This window comes from Myotis yumanensis, unplaced genomic scaffold (assembly GCF_028538775.1).
Source record: "Myotis yumanensis isolate MYYU_CA2020_CCGP unplaced genomic scaffold, mMyoYum1.0.hap1 SCAF_6, whole genome shotgun sequence".
Lineage (NCBI taxonomy): Eukaryota > Metazoa > Chordata > Mammalia > Chiroptera > Vespertilionidae > Myotis > Myotis yumanensis.
The window spans coordinates 84,157,712-84,180,329 of record NW_027223757.1 but is presented as its reverse complement, the minus strand read 5'-3'; the positions used below and the strand labels follow the sequence as shown (position 1 = coordinate 84,180,329).

The 22,618-nt window shown below is 48.3% G+C and overlaps 1 protein-coding gene across 1 annotated transcript; it reads right to left on the bottom strand.

Annotated features, from left to right (window-relative positions):
• Nucleotides 1–118: 118 nt before the first annotated feature.
• On the bottom strand, nucleotides 119–18,665 carry MRPS18A (mitochondrial ribosomal protein S18A). The gene is made up of 6 exons (XM_070418519.1): nucleotides 18,519–18,665; nucleotides 9,179–9,210; nucleotides 6,685–6,792; nucleotides 3,674–3,797; nucleotides 3,404–3,473; nucleotides 119–523 (listed from the first exon to the last, which is right to left on the bottom strand). The coding sequence occupies exons 1-6, from the start codon at nucleotides 18,628–18,630 to the stop codon at nucleotides 376–378; spliced, it is 594 nt and encodes a 197-aa protein (XP_070274620.1). The 5' UTR covers nucleotides 18,631–18,665; the 3' UTR covers nucleotides 119–375.
• Nucleotides 18,666–22,618: the final 3,953 nt, after the last annotated feature.

The window sequence follows — 22,618 nt, the reverse complement described above, 5'->3', positions numbered from 1 at the left end:
CCCTGTTCAGCCCATGAACTCCCTTCAGTTGCATTATGCAGCCCAGCACGAGGTCAGTGACTGCTCAGTAACCGGCCGGAAACAGACCCAAGCCCCCACGCAGTGAGCACACATCCAGTGGGTGAAACATGAGCCTGGTTTATGACATTCCGTTGAGCAAAACTCCTGTCCCCCTAGCACAGAGTATGGCCGCAACTAGCCATGAGACCATCGTAGTTGCCAAAGAACCCAACTGCCCTGCCTGCCCCCACCTCCCAGCACTGCTGCTGGAAGGCGGAGGGCATTGAGGGTGGCCCACTGCCACCTGTGTCCTTCATGTTGGAGGGGCCAGGCCAGCCGTGGGAAGGGCAGGAGTGCAGGCGCTCCGGCCAGGTGCTAACCATGATACAGCACCAAAGGCTTTCTTGAGTAGCTGATGTTGTCTTTCAGGAGGGGCGATCCCACAGCCATGCGCACCTTATTCCAGCGGTGGCCTTTATTGTAGATGGGCTTGACGGAGCGGCGGGACCAGCGGGTCAGGTACCTGTGGAGGGAGGACCAAGAAGTGGCTGAAGGCTGGGGGCCCGGGCTGGAGCTGGGAGAGTGGGCACTGCCTCCTCAGGCCAAAGCTGTGGCTGTCCAACCAAACCCTTTCTCTAGTTTTCCTTCCTTGAGGAGCAGGGGCTTTTCCTGGGAGCAACCGCTGAGTGTGCTGTAAACAGATGGGCTGGGTTCTTGTTGCCGTAAGCGTGTGTGGCCAGGGTCAGGCAGCCCAGGGCCACGCGCTCCCTTGATCTTTATGAGTTGTCAATGTTTATGAGTATTTGCTGGGGGAGGAGGTGGAGAAAGAGGCTACTCAGAGAGCAGATCATTCCTCTGTGGCCTCAGCCATGGGGAGAGGAGAGGCTGATGTAAGGGCCTGGAGGAATCCTTCCCTCTTCCCCACTTGGCTCCTTCTGCCACCCCAGCCTTCAGGGAGCTCCCCTGGGTAGCCATAACTGGTGTAGGCCGCTGCCCCTCACTCAACCCATGATGGGAGCCAAGGGTGAGGGCCCAGGGGGGTAAGTAGGAGAGGTGGGGAAAGATGGCTGCCGCCCAGTCCTTTGGCCTCCTTTGGGGGTGGCCAGGGCGCTGATGTTCCCGGAACAGTGGCTCATGTCGGCTGGGGCTGGGGTTTACTCCATTCAGAGTGAAACTTGGAGCCTGTCCAGAGAGGCCCACCCTTTATCCTAAAAGCTCAGCTATGGCAAAGGCCAGGATCCTCCCTGCCTCCACTCTAGGCTGCGACTCAACACAGCCAGCTCCAAAAAACCCTCAAATGATAGATTTTTTTAATAATAATAATAATAAAAAAACACTTGGACGAACATTTTTAGATAAAAGTAAAAAAATGATTGCTGATTTATACATTTCAACTGAGTCTTCTGCTCTCAGCCCTGTGCAATGAAACAGCTCTGAGTGGAGTAAGAGCTGGGGGAGGTGCTGGCCTAAGTGTGAGGCAGCGGGCAGGAAGGACTTCTCCTGTCACTGTCAATGTCAATGTCAATGCCCCAACAGGGAGGGAGGCTTCTGAGGAGTGGACAGGCCGAGGGACTGCTTTTCCTATGGCTGCTGGTTCTGGGGCAGCAGGAGAATAAAGGGTAAGGAAAGGAATACTTGGCAGGCCCCTGGGCTAGCATCTCCCAGTTTCCAGAGGGGATGGGTAAAGAGGTAGGATATGGGAGCTGGTTTCCCAAAAAGAGTGCTCACTGGAATGTCAGGACCCCAGAAGATCCTCCAGGCTGACTGGGTTCTCCAGAACTGCTGCCCTAGAAGTGTCCCCCCCGCCCTGGAGAGACCTGAGGAAGCTGGGCTTCAGCTAGCCCTGGGCCTGAATCCTGTGCCACATGAAGCAGCCAGCTGGTGGGGGAGGGGTGCCTGGGTGGCCTCCAGCAGCTTTTTGGGAAGATTCCAGCCCTAGGAAGAACTAAGGCTCCTTCCTACCACTCCTGAAGGGGCAGAGGAAGGAGGAAGTGTGGCTTCCCTGAGCCCAAAGTCCAAGGGCCTCTGGACAGAATCATAAAGTCCCTCGCAAGGGAATCAACCTCCATCGCAGCCAGGACTCTGACTCCCCCTCTCGCTCCCCCACCGTGGCCTTTTGCAACCCAAGGGCCCCCACACATCATCAATCCTGTGTCACGTTAAAGGACACCGGATATATGGGAGGGAGCCTGGCCTCACTTCAAAGGCCTGAGGGCAGGATGGATTGTGTCCTTAGGCCTGCTGCTAAGTCGGGGGGTGGGGGTAGGCTCAACCCCCAAATGGTCCATAGCATATTTGGGAAAGACAGAAAGCGGTTACTAGGTCCTGATCCCCAGGACTGTGGGCAGATAGCCCAGCTAACCATGTGGGAAAGGCAGGTGGAGATACGCATGGGGCCAGGGTGGTGGTGAGGCATCAATGAAGACCCAGCTCTGGCCCTGCACTGCCACCCCAGCAATTTGTGGCTGGTATTTGCCTAAACTCCTACCCTCGTGCCTGGGTTGTGTTAGGGATCAGACTAGGAGGTTTCCTAGGAGGTGGGTTAAGTCTTGCTTTGCTTCAACAATCTTTGGTCAAGTCCAGTGGCAGCTGGACAGGTTGAAAGAGGGAGGAACCATTGATAGAGGAGAACAAGAATAAATACCAAAATCAGTTTTACAGTCCTGGCTCTACTCTCAATAAGGGGGTATTACAGATCTAGGAGTGTGGCAAGATCAGATATGGGGGAAGGGAAGGAACATACAACAGGATGACAGCGTTAGGTCTGCTCCTACACCAGAGGGTGCCACCCTGCTTAGGATGAAAGGCAGACTGATTGATTTAAGGATCTAGGGGCCTTCCTCTTCTCTAAAACCTCAGGACCTCCTGAGTCAGCATGTGCAGCTGGGCAGGTTAAGTATACAATTCTAGGAAGCGCCATTCACAATCTAGTCTATGTGGATACTGCCTTCAAGTTTTGCAATGTACAACTTGCACAGTTATAAAGTGGCCCCACCCAGAGAGCCCTCCCATTTTTAAAGCCTCATTTTGCCCTTTAATAAACCCAATGCTGGGATACTACAAGTTTGAAGTGCTCTGACATTCCCATAGCAACCTAGTATGATGTCATAAACAGGGGATTAGCACATTCTAATGCCCAACCAGCAAACCTCCTTACGCTCCTTGCCTTTGTGCTAAGTGCCCTATTAGGGAGGGAAGAGGAAAGAGGGCTGAGGGCAGCAGGGGAGGGTGATAGAAGCGTGTGCACCATCAACTGCAGCCTCGGTGGGACCAATGGGGGTGGGTGCTCAAGCTGGAGGGACAGCCAAAGAACACTCTAGCTTTCCTGGGCTGTGGGATGAGCTCACAGTGAGAACTGGGGGCCTGCAGAATGCTCAGGGTGTTGACACCCTAGTGTGCTTACCGGTTGAGTTGAGGTTTCTTTTTTGGAACAAATCCTTCAGGAAGCAGAGGCCTGTGATTTGGCAACAGACCTGAGTGGAGGGAAGAGCATATAAGGAGATGGTCTCTGCAGCTCCCTCTGCAGCTCTTGGGGGCCACAGGGAAAGCCAAGGGGGTGGAAGGTTGGCACTGAGGGAATTATAATGAAGACTCTTCCAGGAGGGGCTACAACATGGGGCAGCTGGTGGGGGGGATGGGGGTGTGGCGCCTACAGCCCCAAGGGGAATTCTACCTGCTCGGTGGGCCATCTTCACACACTCCTCAATCTTGCGGTGCTCTTCCTGGCACAGGCCTGTGATCTTTCGAGGCAGCATGCCTCCGTGAGGCCGGATGAACTGACTGAGCAGCAGAACATCCTAGAAGAAACAGAAAATAGGAGGTGAGGGTCACCGGGGTGGACTTTTGATGCTGGGAAGCCAGGCCACGTGACTTATAAGGGAGGCTATTGACTCTGGCACTCCAAGAGGTTGAGGTCTCTATTGGGCACTGACCTGAGACTACTCCCTCCACACAGAGCTTTGCACACTGGTCTACTACCTTCTCCCTTACAAAAGTTAAATCCCACTGTTGTTTTTTTTCCCCCCAAATTTATTTTTTTAAAAATATTTTAAAATTGATTTCAAAGAAGAAGGGAGAGGGAAAGAGATAGAAACATCAGTGATGAGAGAGAATAATTGATTGGCTACTTCCTATACGCCCCACACTGGGGAATAAAGCCCGCAACCCGGGCATATGCTCTGACCAGGAATTGAACTGTGACCTCCTGGTTCATAGGTCGACGCTCAACCACCGAGCCACACCAGCCGGGCTAAATCCCAACTTAATAAGACTTTCTGACCCCATTGGCAATCCCAAGAGCTTTTAGCTCCTCGATAAGATAATCTTTTTTAAAAAAATATATTTTATTGGTTTTTTACAGAGAGGAAGGGAGAGGGATAGAGAGCTAGAAACATTGATGAGAGAGATACACCGATCAGCTGCCTCCTGCACACTCCCCACCAGGGTTGTGCCCGCAACCAAGGCACATGCCCTTGACCGGAATCGAACCCGGGACCCCCCAGACCGCAGGCTGATGCTCTATCCACCAAGCCAAACTGGTTAGGGCAAGATAATATTTTGATAGAGAACAGAAACTCTTCAAGAAGTGTTAACAATCTTTCCTTCACCTGCAGTATCTTTCCTGGTGACAAAAGGCCTGTTATTCTCCCAGGCAGAGGGTATGCCATGTATTTCCATACAAGGAGACAATCTTCTCTTTCTGCCCACAAAGCCTCTGTGCCACAGGCCAGAGTACATGCAGACAGTCCCTCCACCTTGTGCCTTCCCTCTGAAGGGCTAGTCAGGATACACACTGCGGAAGGGACCAAGGCTGTGAAGTTAACCCCCATCTTCTAAGCCCCAGTGACCAGATGTGATGGACGCTCAGGCTTCCTCTGGGCAATCGGACTGCTTTGAAGAGTCAAGGGAACATGGATAAACAGAGGGGAACACGGATAAACAGAGCCAAAATCAGGACCAGAGACCATTTCTTACCCCCAAATCGCACAGGACAGTTGAGGGGGTTAAATAAAAGCTACCACCTCCGCCCCCATCCCCCCCTCCAGGAGCCTGGCACACCCGTCTTAGCAATCATGTCCACAAACTGACTTGCTGCCCTGGCAGGCGCCTCGCTGTATAACCGCAGATTTGTTTTAATCACTGGACAGCTCCTGAGGGACCCAGACCCCCCAATTCCCACCCCTGTAATCTTCCGAATCTGATGAAAAGAACTTGGATTGGATTATCCAGGGCTAATAAACTGGGCTCACTGCCCTAGCCTCCCCCATTGCCAAGGAAGTTAACAGCTTTGTGCAGCTCAGGCTAACGGTGTCCTGAGTGGAAAGGGGTAAAAGGAAAACAACTTTAGCCTTTACCTCGGAGGGGATTGGATTTCTTCTGCTGGGTAAACAGAGCCAAGTCTATTTCCTGGAAACGGCTGGTAGGAAGAGTGCCCCATGGTGGTCAGGCAGGTTCACCTCCCCATCTTCAGCTGGGATTCCAAGTATGGCCACAACCCCACCAGCTTCCATGTAACAAGAAGCTGTGAATATTGCCCCGTGGCCTGCAAGCTTCCTATTACTCCAGGCGGCCATCAGCAGCACCCCCTCCCCACCCCTGGTGGCCTAAAGCCAAGGCTCCCAGCCTGGGAGATTAGTTGGGTCATTCTGTTCAGATCCCATGGGCATGTGGCCTCTCCTGCTCTTACCACCTGACGGGGATCGCTGCCCTTAGTCATCCATTCCACAGAGGGGCACAGGGACAACGGGCAGGTCAAATTGGCCCAGAGCCTGAACCACCTGAAACCTAAAAATAGGGTGCTTAATGCCACCAACAGAACTCTGAAGGACAAGTGTGAATTTCTCCAGGGCTGTGTCCTCTTCCCCAGGCCCTCCCCATTGCTAGAGAACGCGGAGTAATAGTTGGGATCGTAGTGGGGTTTGTATCTCCAGAGTCTGATAATTAGCTGGGTGACCTGAGGCAAGTTCATTAACTTTTCCCTGCCTCAAGTTTCCTTACCTGTAAAACCAGGATGAAAAAAAGTACCTACTTCACAGGGATATTGTGAAAACTAAGTGAATGAAGATGTGTAAATGCTTACAACAGTGCCTGATGCAGAGCATGTGCTCAATGCAAGGTGCTTATTATTCACTGTCATCATCCTGTGGAAACAGATGGAGAGGTAGAAGAGCTGGAGCAAACGGGGGTCTCTGTAGCTCCAACACAGAGACAATAATGTGTCTCCAGATCTCAGTGAGGTCTTTCCAAATAGCCTCTCATTATAAAAGAAAGAAAGCCAAACTCAGATCCTGATTCCACCCTCTTGGGAACACAACCCTGCAAAGACTGGGGTACAGGGCTCTGGTGGTCTGATTCACACGCAACCAGACAATGAACTAAATGATTCTCAACCCTGGCTGCACATGAGAATCATCACCTGGGGAGTTTTAAAAAATAATGATGGCCAGGCTTTACCCCAGACCAACTGAATCGATGTCTGGGGGTGGGGCCTGAACGCTTTTTAAAGCTTTCCTGTAATTCTAATGTGCAGCAGGGCTGAGAGCCACTGGACAAAATGCTTGTCTCTGGTGGCTCCATGGGATGCAGCAGTGGCCATGGGGGAAGGGCTGGGGGCGGGGATGCTGCTTGTTAACCAGGGAATATGACCTCTATAACATGCAGAGCCCCGTGTCTTTGCACACTCACCTCATAGCCATACTTGTGCTTCAGGTTCCACCGGCAGATGGGGCACTGGCCAGAGGGGTTAGGGGGATTTGGACTTTCCCGGGGAGACTCCGTGATACGGCCTTCGATCTAGGAGGCAGAGAAAGAAAGCCAGTGAGGGAGAGGGCTGTGTGGTCACTAATCCTTGAGCAACTCTCCAATCTGGTGGGACTGCTGGTGTAACTTCATCTCTGGGAGTTTTGTGGGAACAGGTAATAGGTCTTGGCTGGACCTATGGTGGTGGTTTTGCAGTGGCTACATATTGGGCCCTGCAGTGTCCACAGAGAAGTGACTTGGTAGCCTTAAGGGCAGTGGAAACTGCACTTAATGCTGGTGGCTGGTGGCAAGAGGGAGAGGTTTGCTGTATCAGCTGAACGCTACCTTTCCTTCCTCACACAAACAAAAACCACCTTTGGGAAGAAGTAAGAAATGCACATGGTAAAAAGTTTCAAGCTGCGCAGGGATGTAGAGTCCACAGGAAGTCTCCCTCCCATCCACCTATCCTTCTGAGGAAACGGCAGCTTCCAGCTTTATCTTACAGAGCGAAGTCTGTGCCAGGGGTGCTTACCCTGCCATGGTTTTGTCCACTCTTCCCCATGGGGCGCTGAATAATGTCTGAGGCATTTTTAATGGACCGTCACAGCTGGGGGATGGGGTGCTATTGGCAGCTAGCAGGGAAGCTAACCATCCTACAGTGCACAGGACAGCCCCTCCCAACAAAGAACTGGCCAGCCTAGGATGCCAGCCAACAGTGCCTAGACGAGCAGATATCCGTGTGCACTCCTGCTGCTTCTCTCTCTCTCTTAAAAACACAGTTGGGAGAATACATTCCCATCTTCCTCCTCGCTTCCATTATTTTGGATGCCACCTTTTCAACCGTGCTGAGGCCACGTGCAAAATGACCTCTGTTGTGGCTGCTGGATCCTGTGACACAGCCTTGGAATTACTAAGTGCAAAGGACCACTGATGTGGGAGTCAGCTCCAATGGCAACGGGAGTTTAGAAAGCCTTGCTGACTGAAGCCATGGATTAGGAGAGCGAGGCTGGGACAGGGCTCAGAGGCTTTGGAAGGGAAGCAACACTGTCTCCTGAGGCAGAACTGGCAAACAGGAGAGGAGCTGGAAGCAATGCTTGGTTGTGCAGGGCACTGCTACCTACCTTTCGGCCAAGGCCAGAAATAGAGAAGTGTGCTAAGAAAAATATGTAGGTGTGAGTAGGCCTGAGAGGGGTTAAGGTGATCTGTGGGGGAAGAGCTAGCATTCATTGATTCCCCATTATATGCCTGGTTTTGTGCTAATCATGGTTCACATGTATCATCTCATTTAACCCCCACAGCCTAGGGAGGGAGGCCTCATGATCTTACTTTATAGATGAAGAAAGTGAGACCCCAGAGAGTGAGCAATAAATACCATCAGCCAAGGCAGTGCCTCTCCAGGCATGGATGGGCTCCCTCCCCCAAGTTTCTCCTAATGCCACCATGTCTCTATGTTCATTCTACCAATAGCGAATTCATGCCCCACATGAAAAACAGTCTTCACACTCAGAAGCCAGATGTGTTTTCTCTCCAACAGCAAGGAGTTCACAGGCTAAATGCTTGTTTCAGCTTTGAATAAGGAAATAAACAAGGTGCCCTAAGGGGGTGGGGGCCCCCTCAAAAGAACTATTTTGAGGTTAAGGAATGCAAAAGCTGAGGGAGCATTCTGGGGAAGACCCAAAAAGGGAACCCGAAAACCTTGATCTGGGGATAAGACTGCTTGGCTGGCTGCCAGAAGGGTTAAACCCCTGGTTGACATGGAAGCTATACCGGCTTCTAGGAGCTCTGTGGAGCGGCTGCGGATTTCTGGGAGGCATGGAAAGCCATGTGAAAACAACGCCGTCTTTTAGGGATTATAGGATAATCTAGGCCCCATGACTCCTGGAGGAAGGGAGGTGAGATGGGCCCAACAAGGGAAAGGGGGAGTGGGTGGACCAAGTCCTTCCAGCTTTCTTACCAACGACAAGTCAGGGTGCTGGCTAGCAGCCCAGGGCCCAGAGAGTGCCCTCTTTGAACTGCATCACCTAAGGAGCAGCTTGGTCATTCTGGGCAGAAAGGAAAGGAGTGGAGATCCAGGATCCTGGCCCTGGATCAACTTACTCTGGCTCTTTAGTCCTGCCATTGCCTTAGTTTCCCCTTTGGAAAATTAATTTATCACCCTCCAAAGAACATATCAGTAAAGACCTCTGAGATCTTGTCATCCACATGGCTATTTTAATCAAGTAACAGATGCTTCAATCCAGGTACAAGTGACTGTTCCTGATGAACCACACTAGAGCGCACAGCTTGAAAAATAGTAGACTGTGAGATTTATGGTCACAGAGGGAGCTGATCCTGGAGCTAGGAGTCCAGTTTGGACCTCCCTCCTCCCCTCCCTCAAAGGAGCAGCCAGGCAGCTCCAAGTGTTAAAGAGGTTATAAATGGCCAACTTGATGATACTTACTATAGTTGTCTTCCCTTTTTGGATCTCCACCACTACAGAGATAAAGGGGAAAAATTAGGTCAACCATTTAATAAGGAACAGGGAGTTTCAAATAATAGCTCAAATTCAACAGCAGAAAAATAGAGCCTTCAATCTGCACTCTCCCACAATCCCCACCTCGAAGAGAAAGTGTGCAGGGTTCACCTCCAAGTGCCAAGGCTCTATGCCCTTGAGTCTGGGTGGGGGCAAGCCCAGATGCCCAAGTAATATCATCTCTCTGGGATTAAGAGTCTCCACACTGTTTTTGCCTTTCTAAGCCAAGATTCATCTTGGTGCTAAGGAAATTGGCAACATCCTGTCCTACTATGGCTAGCAATAATGACCTAAGAGAGAGTGTGTGTGTGTGTGTGTGTGTGTGTGTGTATGTGTGTGTGGTGGTGGTGGCGGCAGCAGAAGCATGCAAAAGACCTTCAAAAGTACCCACTGCATGTGTCCTTTTACTAAGAGAATCAGACCTACATAATTGCTGACCTTGATTAGTTTACAATCTAAGATACAGCACTGAACTAACACAGCTCCAATGGCCCTGGGTAGATAAGCAATGAGACAAGTTCACTCCTAAAATTCATTCTGAGAACCTTGTGTTAAAACTATATGAGAACAACTGTGTGAGTTAAATCCTCTTCTTTTCTCCACTCCTCCTGCAGGATTGCATTTTGTTATCTGCTGGAGAGGTGTGATAAAAGAGGTGGGAGTGCCCTGGCTGGTGTGGCTTAGTTGGCTGGGCGTTGCCAGGTGCATTTCGGTTGCCAGTTGATTCCCAGTCAGGGCACACACCTGGGGTTGTGGACTCAATCCCTGATAGGGGGTGTGGAGGAGGCAGCCAACAGATGTTTTGCTCTCATGTTGATGTTTCTCTCTCCCTCCCTTTCTCTCTCTCTAAAAATCCTATATAATAAAAGGCCAATATGCAAATAGACCGAAAGGTGGGACAACCAAACAACTGGTCACTATGACGTGCGCTGACCATGAGGGGGCGCGCGTGGAACATGGCAGGTGTCAGCAGCAAGCAGCAGAACGAGGAACATGGCATTGGCAGTGGCAGGATGGTGGAGCAGGTGAGCGGGGGGCACCAGACCAAGGTGGGGCACCGGTTGCTGTCTTTGGGGCGAGCCTCTGGTGGATACTGAAAATTCTTTGCTCCCACATGCCGTAGTCCTGCCCGATTGCCCCTCAGGGCTTCTCCACCTTCCGCTGCTCCTGAGGGGTGATCGGAGCTGGCAACCGCTGCTCATACTTGCTGCTCACACCTGCTGCTGGCACTGGTCCTGCTCGCATCCGCAGCCAGCGCCAGAGCCGCCGCTCGTACCCGCTGCTGGCGCTTAGTGCTGGTCCGTATTGCTTGGTGCCATCAGCGAGTATGAGTGGTGGCTGCTGGCCCCAATCGCCCCTGAGGGCTTCTCCACCTCCCCCCTACTCCTGAGGGGTGATCAGGGCAGCAGCCACTGCTCACACCTACTGATGGCGCCAGCCCCATCTGCACCTGCTGCTGGCACCGGCCCCAATCGCTCCACACCATCAGCGGATGCATGCGGAGCTGGCTCTGTCAGCATATGGGAGCAGTGGTAGTGGGAGCAGGGCTGCTGGCAGACAGGGGACCAGGGCCGCGATGGGAGGGGCCGGGGGTGTGGGTGTGCGGAGGATGGGCCCAGCCCGCCCCTGTGCCCACTGCAGCCTCGCGGCCCACAGTTCCTGTCAAGGTGCATGGATTCGTGCACTGGGCCCCTAGTCAATAATAAAAAAAGAGGTGGGCATTAGGGGCCTGCAGATACTGGGTTCAGGAAGACTGCTGCAATTCCAAACTGAAAGGGACTCCCACAGCTCTTTGCCTCTAGGTCTGGCAGTCAACAGAGAACCTGAGGGGAAGACAGTAAGTCACACACACCTGTCAGGCTGAACATATTTTTAAGATGCTGAATGACAACTTCAACAATATGCAAAGGAAGAACCAAGCTAAAGGCCCACATTTGGCAAATATAATCAAATAGGAAGTTCTTGGAGATCTTTGCTTGTTCTCCCATTTCTTTAGTAAGAGAGAGCCATAGCTGTTAGCATAGGAACTGGCACACAGTTTCACACAGATGCTCAATTAATGTGTACTAGCTCTCAGGGAGCAAAATATTCGTCATGGTCCCTTCTGACTGCTAATTACTGTAATAGGAAACTTGGGCCCACATAACTGCAAACTGTCTCCACACATACTAAAATCACATTTTAACAGCAGCGTGGCCATCACAATTAGTTTTACTCAGCTCTAGCCAAGGCAAGATTACAGATTAAAAAGAGCCTAAGGTTCTTAACTTTGACAATCTAGTCAAAGTTATGGATCTCTCCTTAGCACACATACAATTAAACATGAATTTTAATAGGCTCGCAGATCCCTGAAGCTAAATATACAAATAGTAATATTGATTTTCTCTCAGTGCTGGTAGTAGGTGATTTTAGTTTCTTCTTTATGCCTATCTGTATTTTCTAAAGTTTCTAAAATAAATGTATACCGCTTTTGCAATAAAAAATAAACAATAAAAGAGAAAGAATATGTCTAAGGAAAAAAAGTGAGGCAATTCTAACCCAACCAGAGTCCCACAGCAGCATCTGTGATCGCTGAGCTCTGTGACTGACACCTAATTGGACACAGACTGCCTGGAATTGCTTCCCATTTGTTTCTGGGCCCGGCTATTCATAAAGACTCATTACTTCTAAATAACCAATCTGAGAGAGCCCTTCCATTTCCAACTCCAGACACACAAAGTTGTAACAATGGAAGAAAGGCCCCGAGGCTTTCTCCCAAACATTGTAGTTACCAATCAATTCCCAAAGACAAACTAGGTTTCTCCCTGTAAAAGGAAATGCGTCACCCCACACACGGATCTACTTGTTCAGAACAGAGACCAGCCTAAACGGGATGTGGGTGAGACTCAACCTGGTGCTCAGTCTGGAGGCCAGCACAGTTGCAAAGGGACTGTCACTGTAATGTGTCAACCTATAAACATGGGGGCGCAGAAGAAGGGCACAGCTCCAGCCCAGTAGGGCCTCTAGGCACCCCAGAAACATTGCACATTTGTAAAAAACTAAGTAGGATGGAGGGTGACCAACTTAGAGCAACAATAGGTAGGAGGAAATTTTTTAAGAATTAAGATCAGAAACAAAAGGAGAACCATTCTGATACCACTTGAGTCAGCACTAGAACAATGCCCTGAAACAGATAAACATGTGGTTCCCTTCTCCATGGAGGCACTTGAGTCCTAATCATGAGGTAAACAAGTCTAACAAAACACACATCACTCCCGGCAAAGAACCAAACCCTGAAGTCATCCCACTGGCCCCTGGAAAAGAGATCAAAGACTATGGCAAGCTCCACTGTTCACAAGCTCCCCACACAGCAACTCTGAGCCAGTGAATCATCTTACTATAAGCCAGTGGGTAAAACATTAGGCAGATGCTTATCTAATAGAGATAATTTGTGAAACTAGAAGGAATGACCTGAGAATTCACACGAGATTGAGATTAATCAGTGCAGTGTCTCAGTGCTAGGGCAGAAGGCCTGGCTGGAGCCTGAAGAGGCTCTGATAGATTTTAAGCCTCTCAAAACAGGAGATAGGAATCAAAATAGTATTGATTTTCAGTGTGCATACAAAAACATGTCAAAAACAAACAAAACCTGAGATCCATTTTGTCCCTGGCCTCCTCTCCATTTAAGAGAAGTGGGGGTGGCTAAGAAAAGCTGGACTAAGAGATTTAGGCACTAACAGAAAACTTGTTTAGAAAATGATGGAATCACCATCGTGTTCTGAGAAATGGTTATATCAAGTAAACTCGGGAAAGAAATGAAGCCGTTTTCTAAACTAGAATCAAGGGCCAAAATCTTCAAAGACAGGCACTTCTCATACAAATCAAATAATCTGTTCCACAGGAGGCAACACATTTGCTGAGCACCCGTGGAGGTACAGCCAGCTCCACCTATTGTGGAGTTACAACAGACTAGGAAGGCAGTCTTTGCCCTAGGGGAGAAAAGGGAACTAAACCAAGTATGGGAACTTCACTATAATAAAGTCCATGCCTCGTAAAGAGGTCCTTTGAGTGCTTCAGTAAATACTCGTCTAGGACGGAGTCCAAGATAACTGAATTGTAACAGTCCAGAGCAAACAGCATTGCGGTGAGACTGCAGTGAGCACAGAAAGACCTTGATGGCCACATAAACACAGACAGTGAACAGCCCAACTGTTTAAGTAAAGGAGGAAGTGAGGACAGATGAATGACGAGGGGTGGAGGCGCTGCTACAGAAAGTGCCAGAGACCAAGGTCCTGCTTGGAAAGGTCCATGGAAACCGAGTCCCAAACAGAGTGTGAGGGAATGGAGTAGCTGAATGGCAGGATGGCTGAGAGGTGGCAATGAGAGTCTTAGAGGGTCAGGAGTAAAGTGCACGTTTGAGATGTGTGTCTGCACTTCTGGTCATTAACTACTTTTCTCAAACTCCTGCCTCTCTCAAGCACCACTCTCTTCTGTTCATCTTTCATTCCACCACGGAAATGTTCTGATTCTCTCATCATCTCCCACTTTTCCCTTGGACCCTGAGGGAATGTCCCTCTGCACTATGCTTCAGGATGAGTCTTATTGCTGCAATTCTATAAAGCTCACCTCGCTCTCTCCTCTCAAAGCCTTTGGCTATAGGGTTGCCTTGTCTGAAATGCTATAGCTAACTGGAAAAGATGAAGAAAATTCCCTTTAGCCTTTACTTATTTCAACACTTTCTGATTGAGGTGTCTGATAGATCATTATAATCCTATATAATAAAAGAGAAACATGTAAATAGACCATCCCTCCGCTACGACCACCAGCCAATCAGGAGTGAGTATGCAAATTAACCCGACAAAGATGGCAGGTTAATTTGCATACACAGGCGCCGGGTGGAGAGCAGAGCAGGAGGGCCAGTGGAGAGTGGAGTGGCTTGGGGAACTTGGCTCCCCAAGCCGCCAGACGGAGAGCAGAGAGGGAGAGCTGGCGTCTTGGAGGACTTGGCAGAGTGGGAGGCCATGGGACAGAGACAGAGCAGGAAGGGAAAACCAAGATCGTAGGGAGCACCAGGAATTCTGGGAATAGTAGTTTTGGTGGCAGCCCCAGGACCAGAAGCGGAAGCCCACAGCGTGGGGAGCACCAGGAATGCTGGGAATCGTAGTTCTGGTGGCAGACGGATCTCCTAGATCAGTGATGGTGAACCTTTTGAGCTCAGCGTGTCAGCATTTTGAAAAACCCTAACTTAACTCTGGTGCTGTGTCACATATAGAAATTTTTTGATATTTGCAACCATAGTAAAACAGACTTTTATTTTTGATATTTATTTTATATATTTAAATGCCACTTAACAAAGAAAAATCAACCAAAACAATGAGTTCGCGTGTCACCTCTGACATGCGTGTCATAGGTTCGCCATCACTGTCCTAGACACTAGAGTCGTGGTTCTCAACCTTCCTAATGCCGCAACCCTTTAATACAGTTCCTCATGTTGTGGTGACCCCCAATTGCATTGTTACAAATTGAACATAATTAAAGCATAGTGATTAATCACAAAAACAATATGTAATTATATATGTGTTTTCCAATGGTCTTAGGCAACCCCCGTGAAAGGGTCGTTGGACCCCCCAAAGGGGTCGTGACCCACAGGTTGAGAACCACTACACTAGAGCAAACTGAGCCTGGAGCAAGTTACTGTTGTGGTGGGGGATGGAAGGAAAGCAAAGGTGAGAGACATAAGTAAAATCAGAGTGTGTAGGAAAAATTAAAGGGAAGATATCCTAAAACTCCCAGGAAATCTCCACCAATGAAGCAATGAAAAAAAAATGCCTCTATTATTCTGTGAGCAACAAACCAAACTTAGTTGGGGTCTCAGACAATTTGCTCATATGATTGCAAAGACAGACAGAAATTCCCTGATTGGAGAGGGCTCCCCTGAGGGCTCCCAGATTGGAGAGGGTGTAGGTCGGGCTGAGGGACCCCCACACCCCCCAGTGCACGAATGTCGTACATCTAGTAAATTCAGATAAGCACATGCTTATTTTTCTTTTTTAAAATGTTTCCTTCATAAAAGCTCTTGAGAGTGATAAGGCAGGAATGAGGTCTAACACAATCTTTGCTAAGGAGGGCAGTGCCAACCATAAAGACACTAAATGGTCTTCAGCAAGTTAAGATGTGGGCTTTCAGGGAAGAGAGGGACCCACAAGGAGCCCTGTCATGGAGTACTGAGGCGATGCTACCGGGGGAGAGGGAAGAGCAGTGGTTTTACTTTCAATTCTGCCACTCACTGGCTGTGTGATGTTGAGCAGTTACTGAACCCCTCTGGACCTCATTTGTAAAAATGTCAGTAATATCTACCTCTAAGGATTGCTGAGAAGATTAAACAAACGTAGGTGAAAAACCTGGCAGTGTTTGCATCAGGCACTTAATAAACCACAATTTCCATTTCTGTGTTCCTTCCATAATAATATATGTTTTTGGTTAATTCTCACCAGAGGATATTTTCCCAATGATTTTTAGAGAGTGGAAGGGAGGGGGAGAGACAGAGAAACATCAATGTGAGAGAGACATATGGATTGGTTGCCTCCTGATCCGGGGCCAGGGATCCTGCAATTGAACCTGGAACCGAATCTGGGACCCTTCAGTCCCAGGGCCAGCACTCTAGCCACTGAGCCAAACTGGTTAGGGCCTATTTTTTGGCTTTGTGTGTCCCTATGGTCAAACTTTAGACCAGGTTTTCTCAACAGCAGCATGACTCACATTTTATGCCAGGTAGTTCTTTGTTGTGGGAAGCTGTCATGTGCACTGTAGGATTACAGCAGCATTCCTGGACTCTACGCACCAGATGCCAGGAATATCAGTTGTGACAACTAAAAATGTCTCTAGACATTGCCAAAAGTTCCTTGGGGAACATAACTACTCCCAATTGAGAACCACCGCTTTAGACTTAGCGAGTCTTTACAGGCAGGAGTCCTGGCACTGAGTACTCATGAGCTCTGACTAAAATAGTATTATCTGATACTTTGAAAACGAGGATGCTTGAATATTTCCAGCAAGACATCCAGCTTCCTCTCCACAACTTTAGATTCTAAGTGTACAATATTATTTAGGTGTCATATATACCAGCTGGGACCAGACAAAATTAGGTATATGTGTAATATTTTATACTTTATACATAGGGGATAGAATATCAAGGAAAGCTTTTTTCATTGAAATGCTTTGGAGCCCTGGCTGGGTAGCTCAGCTGGTTAGAGGCCATTGGATTTGTTTCGATACACCAAGGTTGTGGATTCGATTTCCCGTCAGGGCACATACAGTAATCAACCAATGAATGCATAAATGAGTGGAACAACAAATCGATGTTTCTCTCTCTCAAATCAATAAATAAAAGATTAAAAAAAATTAAAGGCTTTGGAAACAGGTGGTTGGTTCTTCTTTGTTTAAGACGACATCAATTCAATTTAGCTTTTAGGTCTGAGAGTGAGTAACAAAGAAGAGCAAGCAACCCAAGTATTTATGGAGAGGAGGACTTTAAATACCCACCTGATTATACAGTCAGTCCATCATTTCACACACTTTCCAACAGAAAAAACTGAATCTAAAATATTCCTTTGTAAAAGAACAAACCAAAACGATTGCTCTTGGTTATCCTCTGGGAACATAGCAAAGCACTGTTTTCAACTTTGAATTTCATAAAGGATATGTAAGTTGCAGCCATTAATGTTTGACACTTGGTAGACACCCTCAAAAATGTTATGGGTAAATGCTGGGTTTTCAGCCTGGGAATAAGGTGCAACACCTTTTCCAAGTCCTTTTATTAGCAGCATGGTCTCTTTGGTGTCTCTCTTTATTAATGGATGAGTTTGCCTAATGTTAACCGGGCAGTCTCGGGATTTTGCTGTTCTTTCTAGCAGATGTTCCATCTTCCCTTCAGAGCTAAGTTTTTCACACATACCTATTTCCCTTTCTTCATGAACCTTCTCTTTGATTTCCCATTTTATTGAAATTGCTCTTTGAAAGCTAAAAAAAGAGATCTGTCCCGAAACACATCCAACAGCCTCTTCCTTAGGCTCTTTTTGAACTTTCCTGTCCCCTCTGCACACAATGACCACTCTTTTCCTCCGGGTATGTCTCCGTTTTGGTTAAAGGATGTGCGGGTCGGTACTGTGCCAGCATCTTAAAGCCCGCACCACTCATCCTTTCCTGCTTCCAGCAGGGCACAAAGGAAGGCTATGTCTTGAAAGACCTTGTTCACTCTCCGCCAGACCCCATCCTTTTATAAGCCCATTCAAGACATCCTTCACGAAAACTTCCCATTGGGGTTGCTGTTTCCAGTAACCGAATCTCCCTGCCCTTTACCGCAGCGTGCACAGCTCATCTTCTGAGAACCTAACTTCTCAGGAAAAGGGCTGTATTTTTTTTTTTTTTCTCCCTCCAGAATCCCTTGACAGCCTGAAGTAAAGCACTTGGCTAGAATACGTACATGTTTCCCCATAAGCCAGTGGTTCTCAACCTTGGCTGCACATTAGAATCACCTGGGAATCTTTTTAAAATCCTGATTTCTGGGCCTCATCCTCTGGAAATTCTGTTTCTTTGTTATGGGGTGAGGCCACAACATTAGTAACAGAGAAACAATTTCCGGAGGATGAAGCCCAGAAATCAGGATTTTAAAAAGATGCCCAGGTGATTCTAACGTGCAGCCCAGGTTGAGAACCACTGCCCTAGGCCCTTCGAGACGTAAGATTAGTGAAAAGCAGGAATAGCATTCAGCATGTGCCTCTGTGTCAGCTGTTCAATAGCCTTTCCTCTCCAGGAGACTAGCGGCCGGGGCAGACAAAGCCGCCATCCGATTAGAGCACTTTCAGGTGAGAAACTGGGAGGGGAGACGCTCGGGAAGGTCTCCAGATGTCCCTCCCCCACGATCCACGGGCACTTGAATGAGAGCGGCGGCGTCCGGAGACTCGGAAGGGAGACTTACATGCAGACCCTACCGGAAACTTCTCTCAACCCCGGGACAGGTTTCCCTTCGGTCCTCGCTAACTAAGCAGGTCTCGCTCTCCGCCCTCCCCACCCGCCCCCGGCCCTGCCCGTGAGGACGCTCGCCAGGGGTGGGAAGTCTTAGATCACAGCACCCGGGGCTGCAAGGAAGGGGCTTTCTGGCGCCCTGGGAGCGTCAGCATCTCCGCCGTCTGGGAACCGCGCGAAGGGGAGGAGGGGGCGGCGGCCGGAGGAAGCAGCCCCCGCCGTGCTCCTCTTCCGCTCCAGGAAGTCGCCGGGAACCGGGACTCACCTTCCCTGTACCCGCGATCCGGGGGCCGAGCCCAGCTGGTCGCGGCAGGGCCTGCCAGAAGCCCTCGGAACAGCCTCCCACAAGCGGACACCAGGGCACTGAGGGCTGCCATCTTGAGGCCCCACGATGACCTCTTGGGCACTTCCGCTTCCGGAACGGCGCACGCGCAGCCGCCGTGGTGGGCGGGAGCGGTGCAGGTGGCGGGCTTCTCGCTCTGTTACCCCTGTCACTTCCTTTCCGCTCACCTTTCTAGCTTTTGGCCAAGGGCAGAGGCCTCTGTGTCCAGGCTGTGCTTCGGTCCGAGGAATGGGGGAGGGCTGCTAGCTGCTGCCTGCCAGTCCCCGAGGCCTTTCGTTCCCTGGCAGGCTTCCTCGCTGCAGTCACACGCACTGCTCCTGCATCCTGAAAGCTTTTCCTTCTCTGCAAGTCAGATGTGGATTTTCAGCTTCTTGTGGCTGGAGCCAGGCCTGTACAGGAGAGTTGAGATGGTTAGGAGCTCTTGTTGTGGAGCAGCAGGTATCAGGCAAACCTAGGATAGAATTAATGTTCCCCTCCCCCACCCCATCTTCCATTCGCATCTTTGGCCAAGGCCTTTGCACAGCTGTTTTCTCTATCGGCTCTTTGCCTACCTGGCAAACTCACTTATTTCTCAGAACGCAGCTCAAACTTCCCTTCCACAGTGGAGTCTTCCTTGAAAACCTCCTTGTTACTGTTTCTCAGCACCAGATACTCTCCATCTTAGTATGTGGCATAACTGCAGTTTTACATTTGCTTGTGTGGTATATGTTCCCTCATGAGACTGTGTTCCATGAAGGCAAGGACATGGTTTATTGTTGACTCTCAGGTCTCCAGCACATAGCACAGTGCCTGACACATAATGAGTGCAATCTGTGGACAAAAAGGGGCCACATACTAACCCGACTAACTCAGGGAAGGCCTGTGTGGTGGCCTTGCAAACGCAGAGACTTAGAGTAATCACAAAGAATGGTCTAAAATGAAAACTTTTTAAATTAAAAAACAGATTATAATAGTCATGTCCTATGCTGGTATCTTCAACTTTGATCTTAACTGAGCCTATTACCTTTTTGCATCTAAGATAACATACCTTTGTAACTTCCTCTTTTCTGGACCCCTCAAGGCACAACTAATGCACCAGAGCAGGGACCACAAATTCCCTCATTGTTATCTGTTAATTGTTGACTGTTAACTATCCTGTACCCACCTATGTAAAAGAAGCATGTGCCTATCATTTTTTATCCAATCCCAGAGGATCACGCGCCCCCCCACCCCAGCTTTGCTTTCTCCCGTCTCCCTAATATATCATCAATGGATTTTATGTAATCCACTTACGTCTCCTCCTTTGATTTGAATTTATAAAACAAGGTGGAAAACTGCCATTCTTCGGAGCATTATCTTATTTCGTTGAGATTCTGTTTCCTGGCAATTGTGAACAGTTTGGCTCAAATAAACTCACAAAAAATTCTTTACAGTTTTGAATGTTTATTTATTATATATATATTAATATATATTAATATATATAAATATATATTAATATATTTTATTGATTTTTTACAGAGAGGAAGGGAGAGGGATAGAGAGTCAGAAACATTGATGAGAGAGAAACACCAATCAGCCGCCTCCTGCACACTCCCCTCTGGGTATGTGCTCGCACCAAGGTACATGCCCTTGACCAGAATCGAACCTTGAGTCCGCAGGCCGACGCTCTATCCACCGAGCCAAACCGGTCAGGGCTTTTTAAAATATTTTTATTGATTTCAGAGAAGAAGGGCGAGGGGAAAAGAGATAGAAATGTCAATAATGAAAGAGAATCATTGACTGGCTACCTCCTGCATTCCCCCACTGGGGATCGAGCCTGTAACCTGGACATGTGAACCATGACCTCCTGGTTCATAGGTCAGTGCTCAACCACTGAGCCACACCAGTTTGAATGTTTCTTATGTTAACAAATATATGTTAAATGAATGTAGAACGTATTTTCTAGGGAACCCAATTGGGGGAACTTATTAGGACAACCCAACTGGGAGGGGAAGGAAGGACACTTGTGGGAGACATGAACTTTAAAATGTATGGATATTGCCAAGACAGGCAGCTTGCAGATAACCAATCACAAGGTAATAAAGCATAAAAACCAATCCCAAGGATTTTGCTAAGACAAAATTATTTGAAAAGACCAATCAGGAACTAGCAAGACTGTCTCCACCCTCTATATTAAGAAGCAAACCTAGGATAGGGCTTCCTCTTGCCCCTCCCTTTTCCCCCAAAAGTAGTGGGTTCAGGTCTGTACAAATGACCTTAAATCCTTCCTACTGCACCCACGTGGCTTATGGACTAGTAGACTTTAATTCAGGGGTCCTCAAACTTTTTAAACAGGGGGCCAGTTCACTGTCCCTCAGACCGTTGGAGGGCCGGACTATAGTTTAAAAAAAAACTATGAACAAATTCCTATGCACACTGCACATATCTTATTTTGAAGTAGAAAAACAAAACGGGAACAAATACAATATTTGTATTTGCATGTGGCCCGCGGGCCGTAGTTTGAGGACCCCTGCTTTAATTCGAATGGATGCTCTCAATAAACTTTGGATCTGCTAGCCATTGTCGTCTGAGACTTCATTCTTTGATTTCTTGAGACAACAAACTTGGACTCAAACACCCACATTTTGGTTTTAATATCAAAAAGAAAATAAAAGTGCTCAATTTTCCCTCTTTTGGATTTGCAGGACATATGTTCCCAGGAGCTTCATAAGAAAAGAAAGCCATTCACTGCTCAATTCTTCCATTTGGTGGTTAGGATATTCTTTTCCACCCTCCACAATAAATCTGAAGGGGGATTTTCTAGTTGCCCTACTCTGATTCATAGATGGGAAAAATCAGGCTCATTAAATGACACAGCTCATTCGCTGATGGGGGAAGGAGCATACCTTCCATTGGGACTGCAACCCTGCAAGAGGATGCAGAGCAACTGCTGCTTGGGGAGCTTGAGTGGCATCACCACAGATAAGAGTGCAGGAGAAATGTGGCATTGGAGTACCTTAAAACATTGTGTTTAGCAAGGGCAGATTCTGGGAAGGGGAAATTTGAGAGGAAGGTCAATCTAGATGTGTGAGACTGACACATGGTAGGGTGGAGCACAGGGTTTTGGTTGGGTATAGGACTGAGTATCCTGGCCAGGATCAGGAAAGCCTTGGTTCTCCCTATGATTCCCACTTTCCTTCTGTACAAATGACCTTGAGTCCTTCCTACTTGTATCACATCCCCTGTTTCTAAGTTTCTAACTTCTGGCAACCCAGTAGGGACCAGGGCAGCAACAGCTGCACCCACGGCTTGTGCACTTAGTGAGCTAAAGTATTGGAGTGCCAACCCTTTCACTATCTTTCCCTAACTTACCCTAATCAAGTTTTATTTTTAAAAAACAACTTGTATTTTTTATAATGACAAATAACATGTGATCAGTGTAGAAAAATGAAATAGGTAAAGAATATCACCCATAATTCAGAGATGAGCATTACTTACACTTACCAAATGAAATAATACTGTGCATATTCTTCATTTTGAAATATCTTATCTTTATGAATCCATTAGTTATTTGTTCTTACATGAAAAAACAATTCTGTGAGACCAGATGTTTCTCAAAAATTAACCTTAAATTTTATTTTAAACTAGAAGCCCAGTGCACAAATTCATGCATGGGTGGGGTCCAGCCAGGCTACCTCAGTCTGGCTGATTGGGCTGGGTGGCCGGGGTTAGGGGCCATGGGCGGTTGGCTGGCTGGCCTCGCCCCCTGGTTGAACTCTTGGTCAAACTCCTGGTCAAGGGGACAATTTGCATATTAGCCTTTTATTAAATAGGATTAAAGAATAACTTATATTAGAAAGTACACAAATTATAAGTGAATTTTCATGAAGGGAAGCTACCTACAGCTGTTAGATCTGATCAAATAATTGAATTGATACCCCCTCCTCTTGAGAACTGACCTTTAGATCACTTCACAAACTTCATTCCCTTTCGCTTCGACCACATTCCACTTGCTTGTTGCATTTGAAGCATGGGCTCAGAGGAGGCTTAGCTCCTGACTTACC

Coding starts and splice junctions, on each gene's coding strand:
- MRPS18A (XM_070418519.1), bottom strand. CDS start 18,630: ATGGCAGCCCTCAGTGCCCTGGTGTCCGCTTGTGGGAGGCTGTTCCGA. Junction 6,793..9,178: donor AAAAAGGGAAGACAACTATA/GTAAGTATCATC, acceptor TCTGCCTCCTAG/ATCGAAGGCCGTATCACGGA. Junction 3,798..6,684: donor AGCACAAGTATGGCTATGAG/GTGAGTGTGCAA, acceptor TGTTTCTTCTAG/GATGTTCTGCTGCTCAGTCA.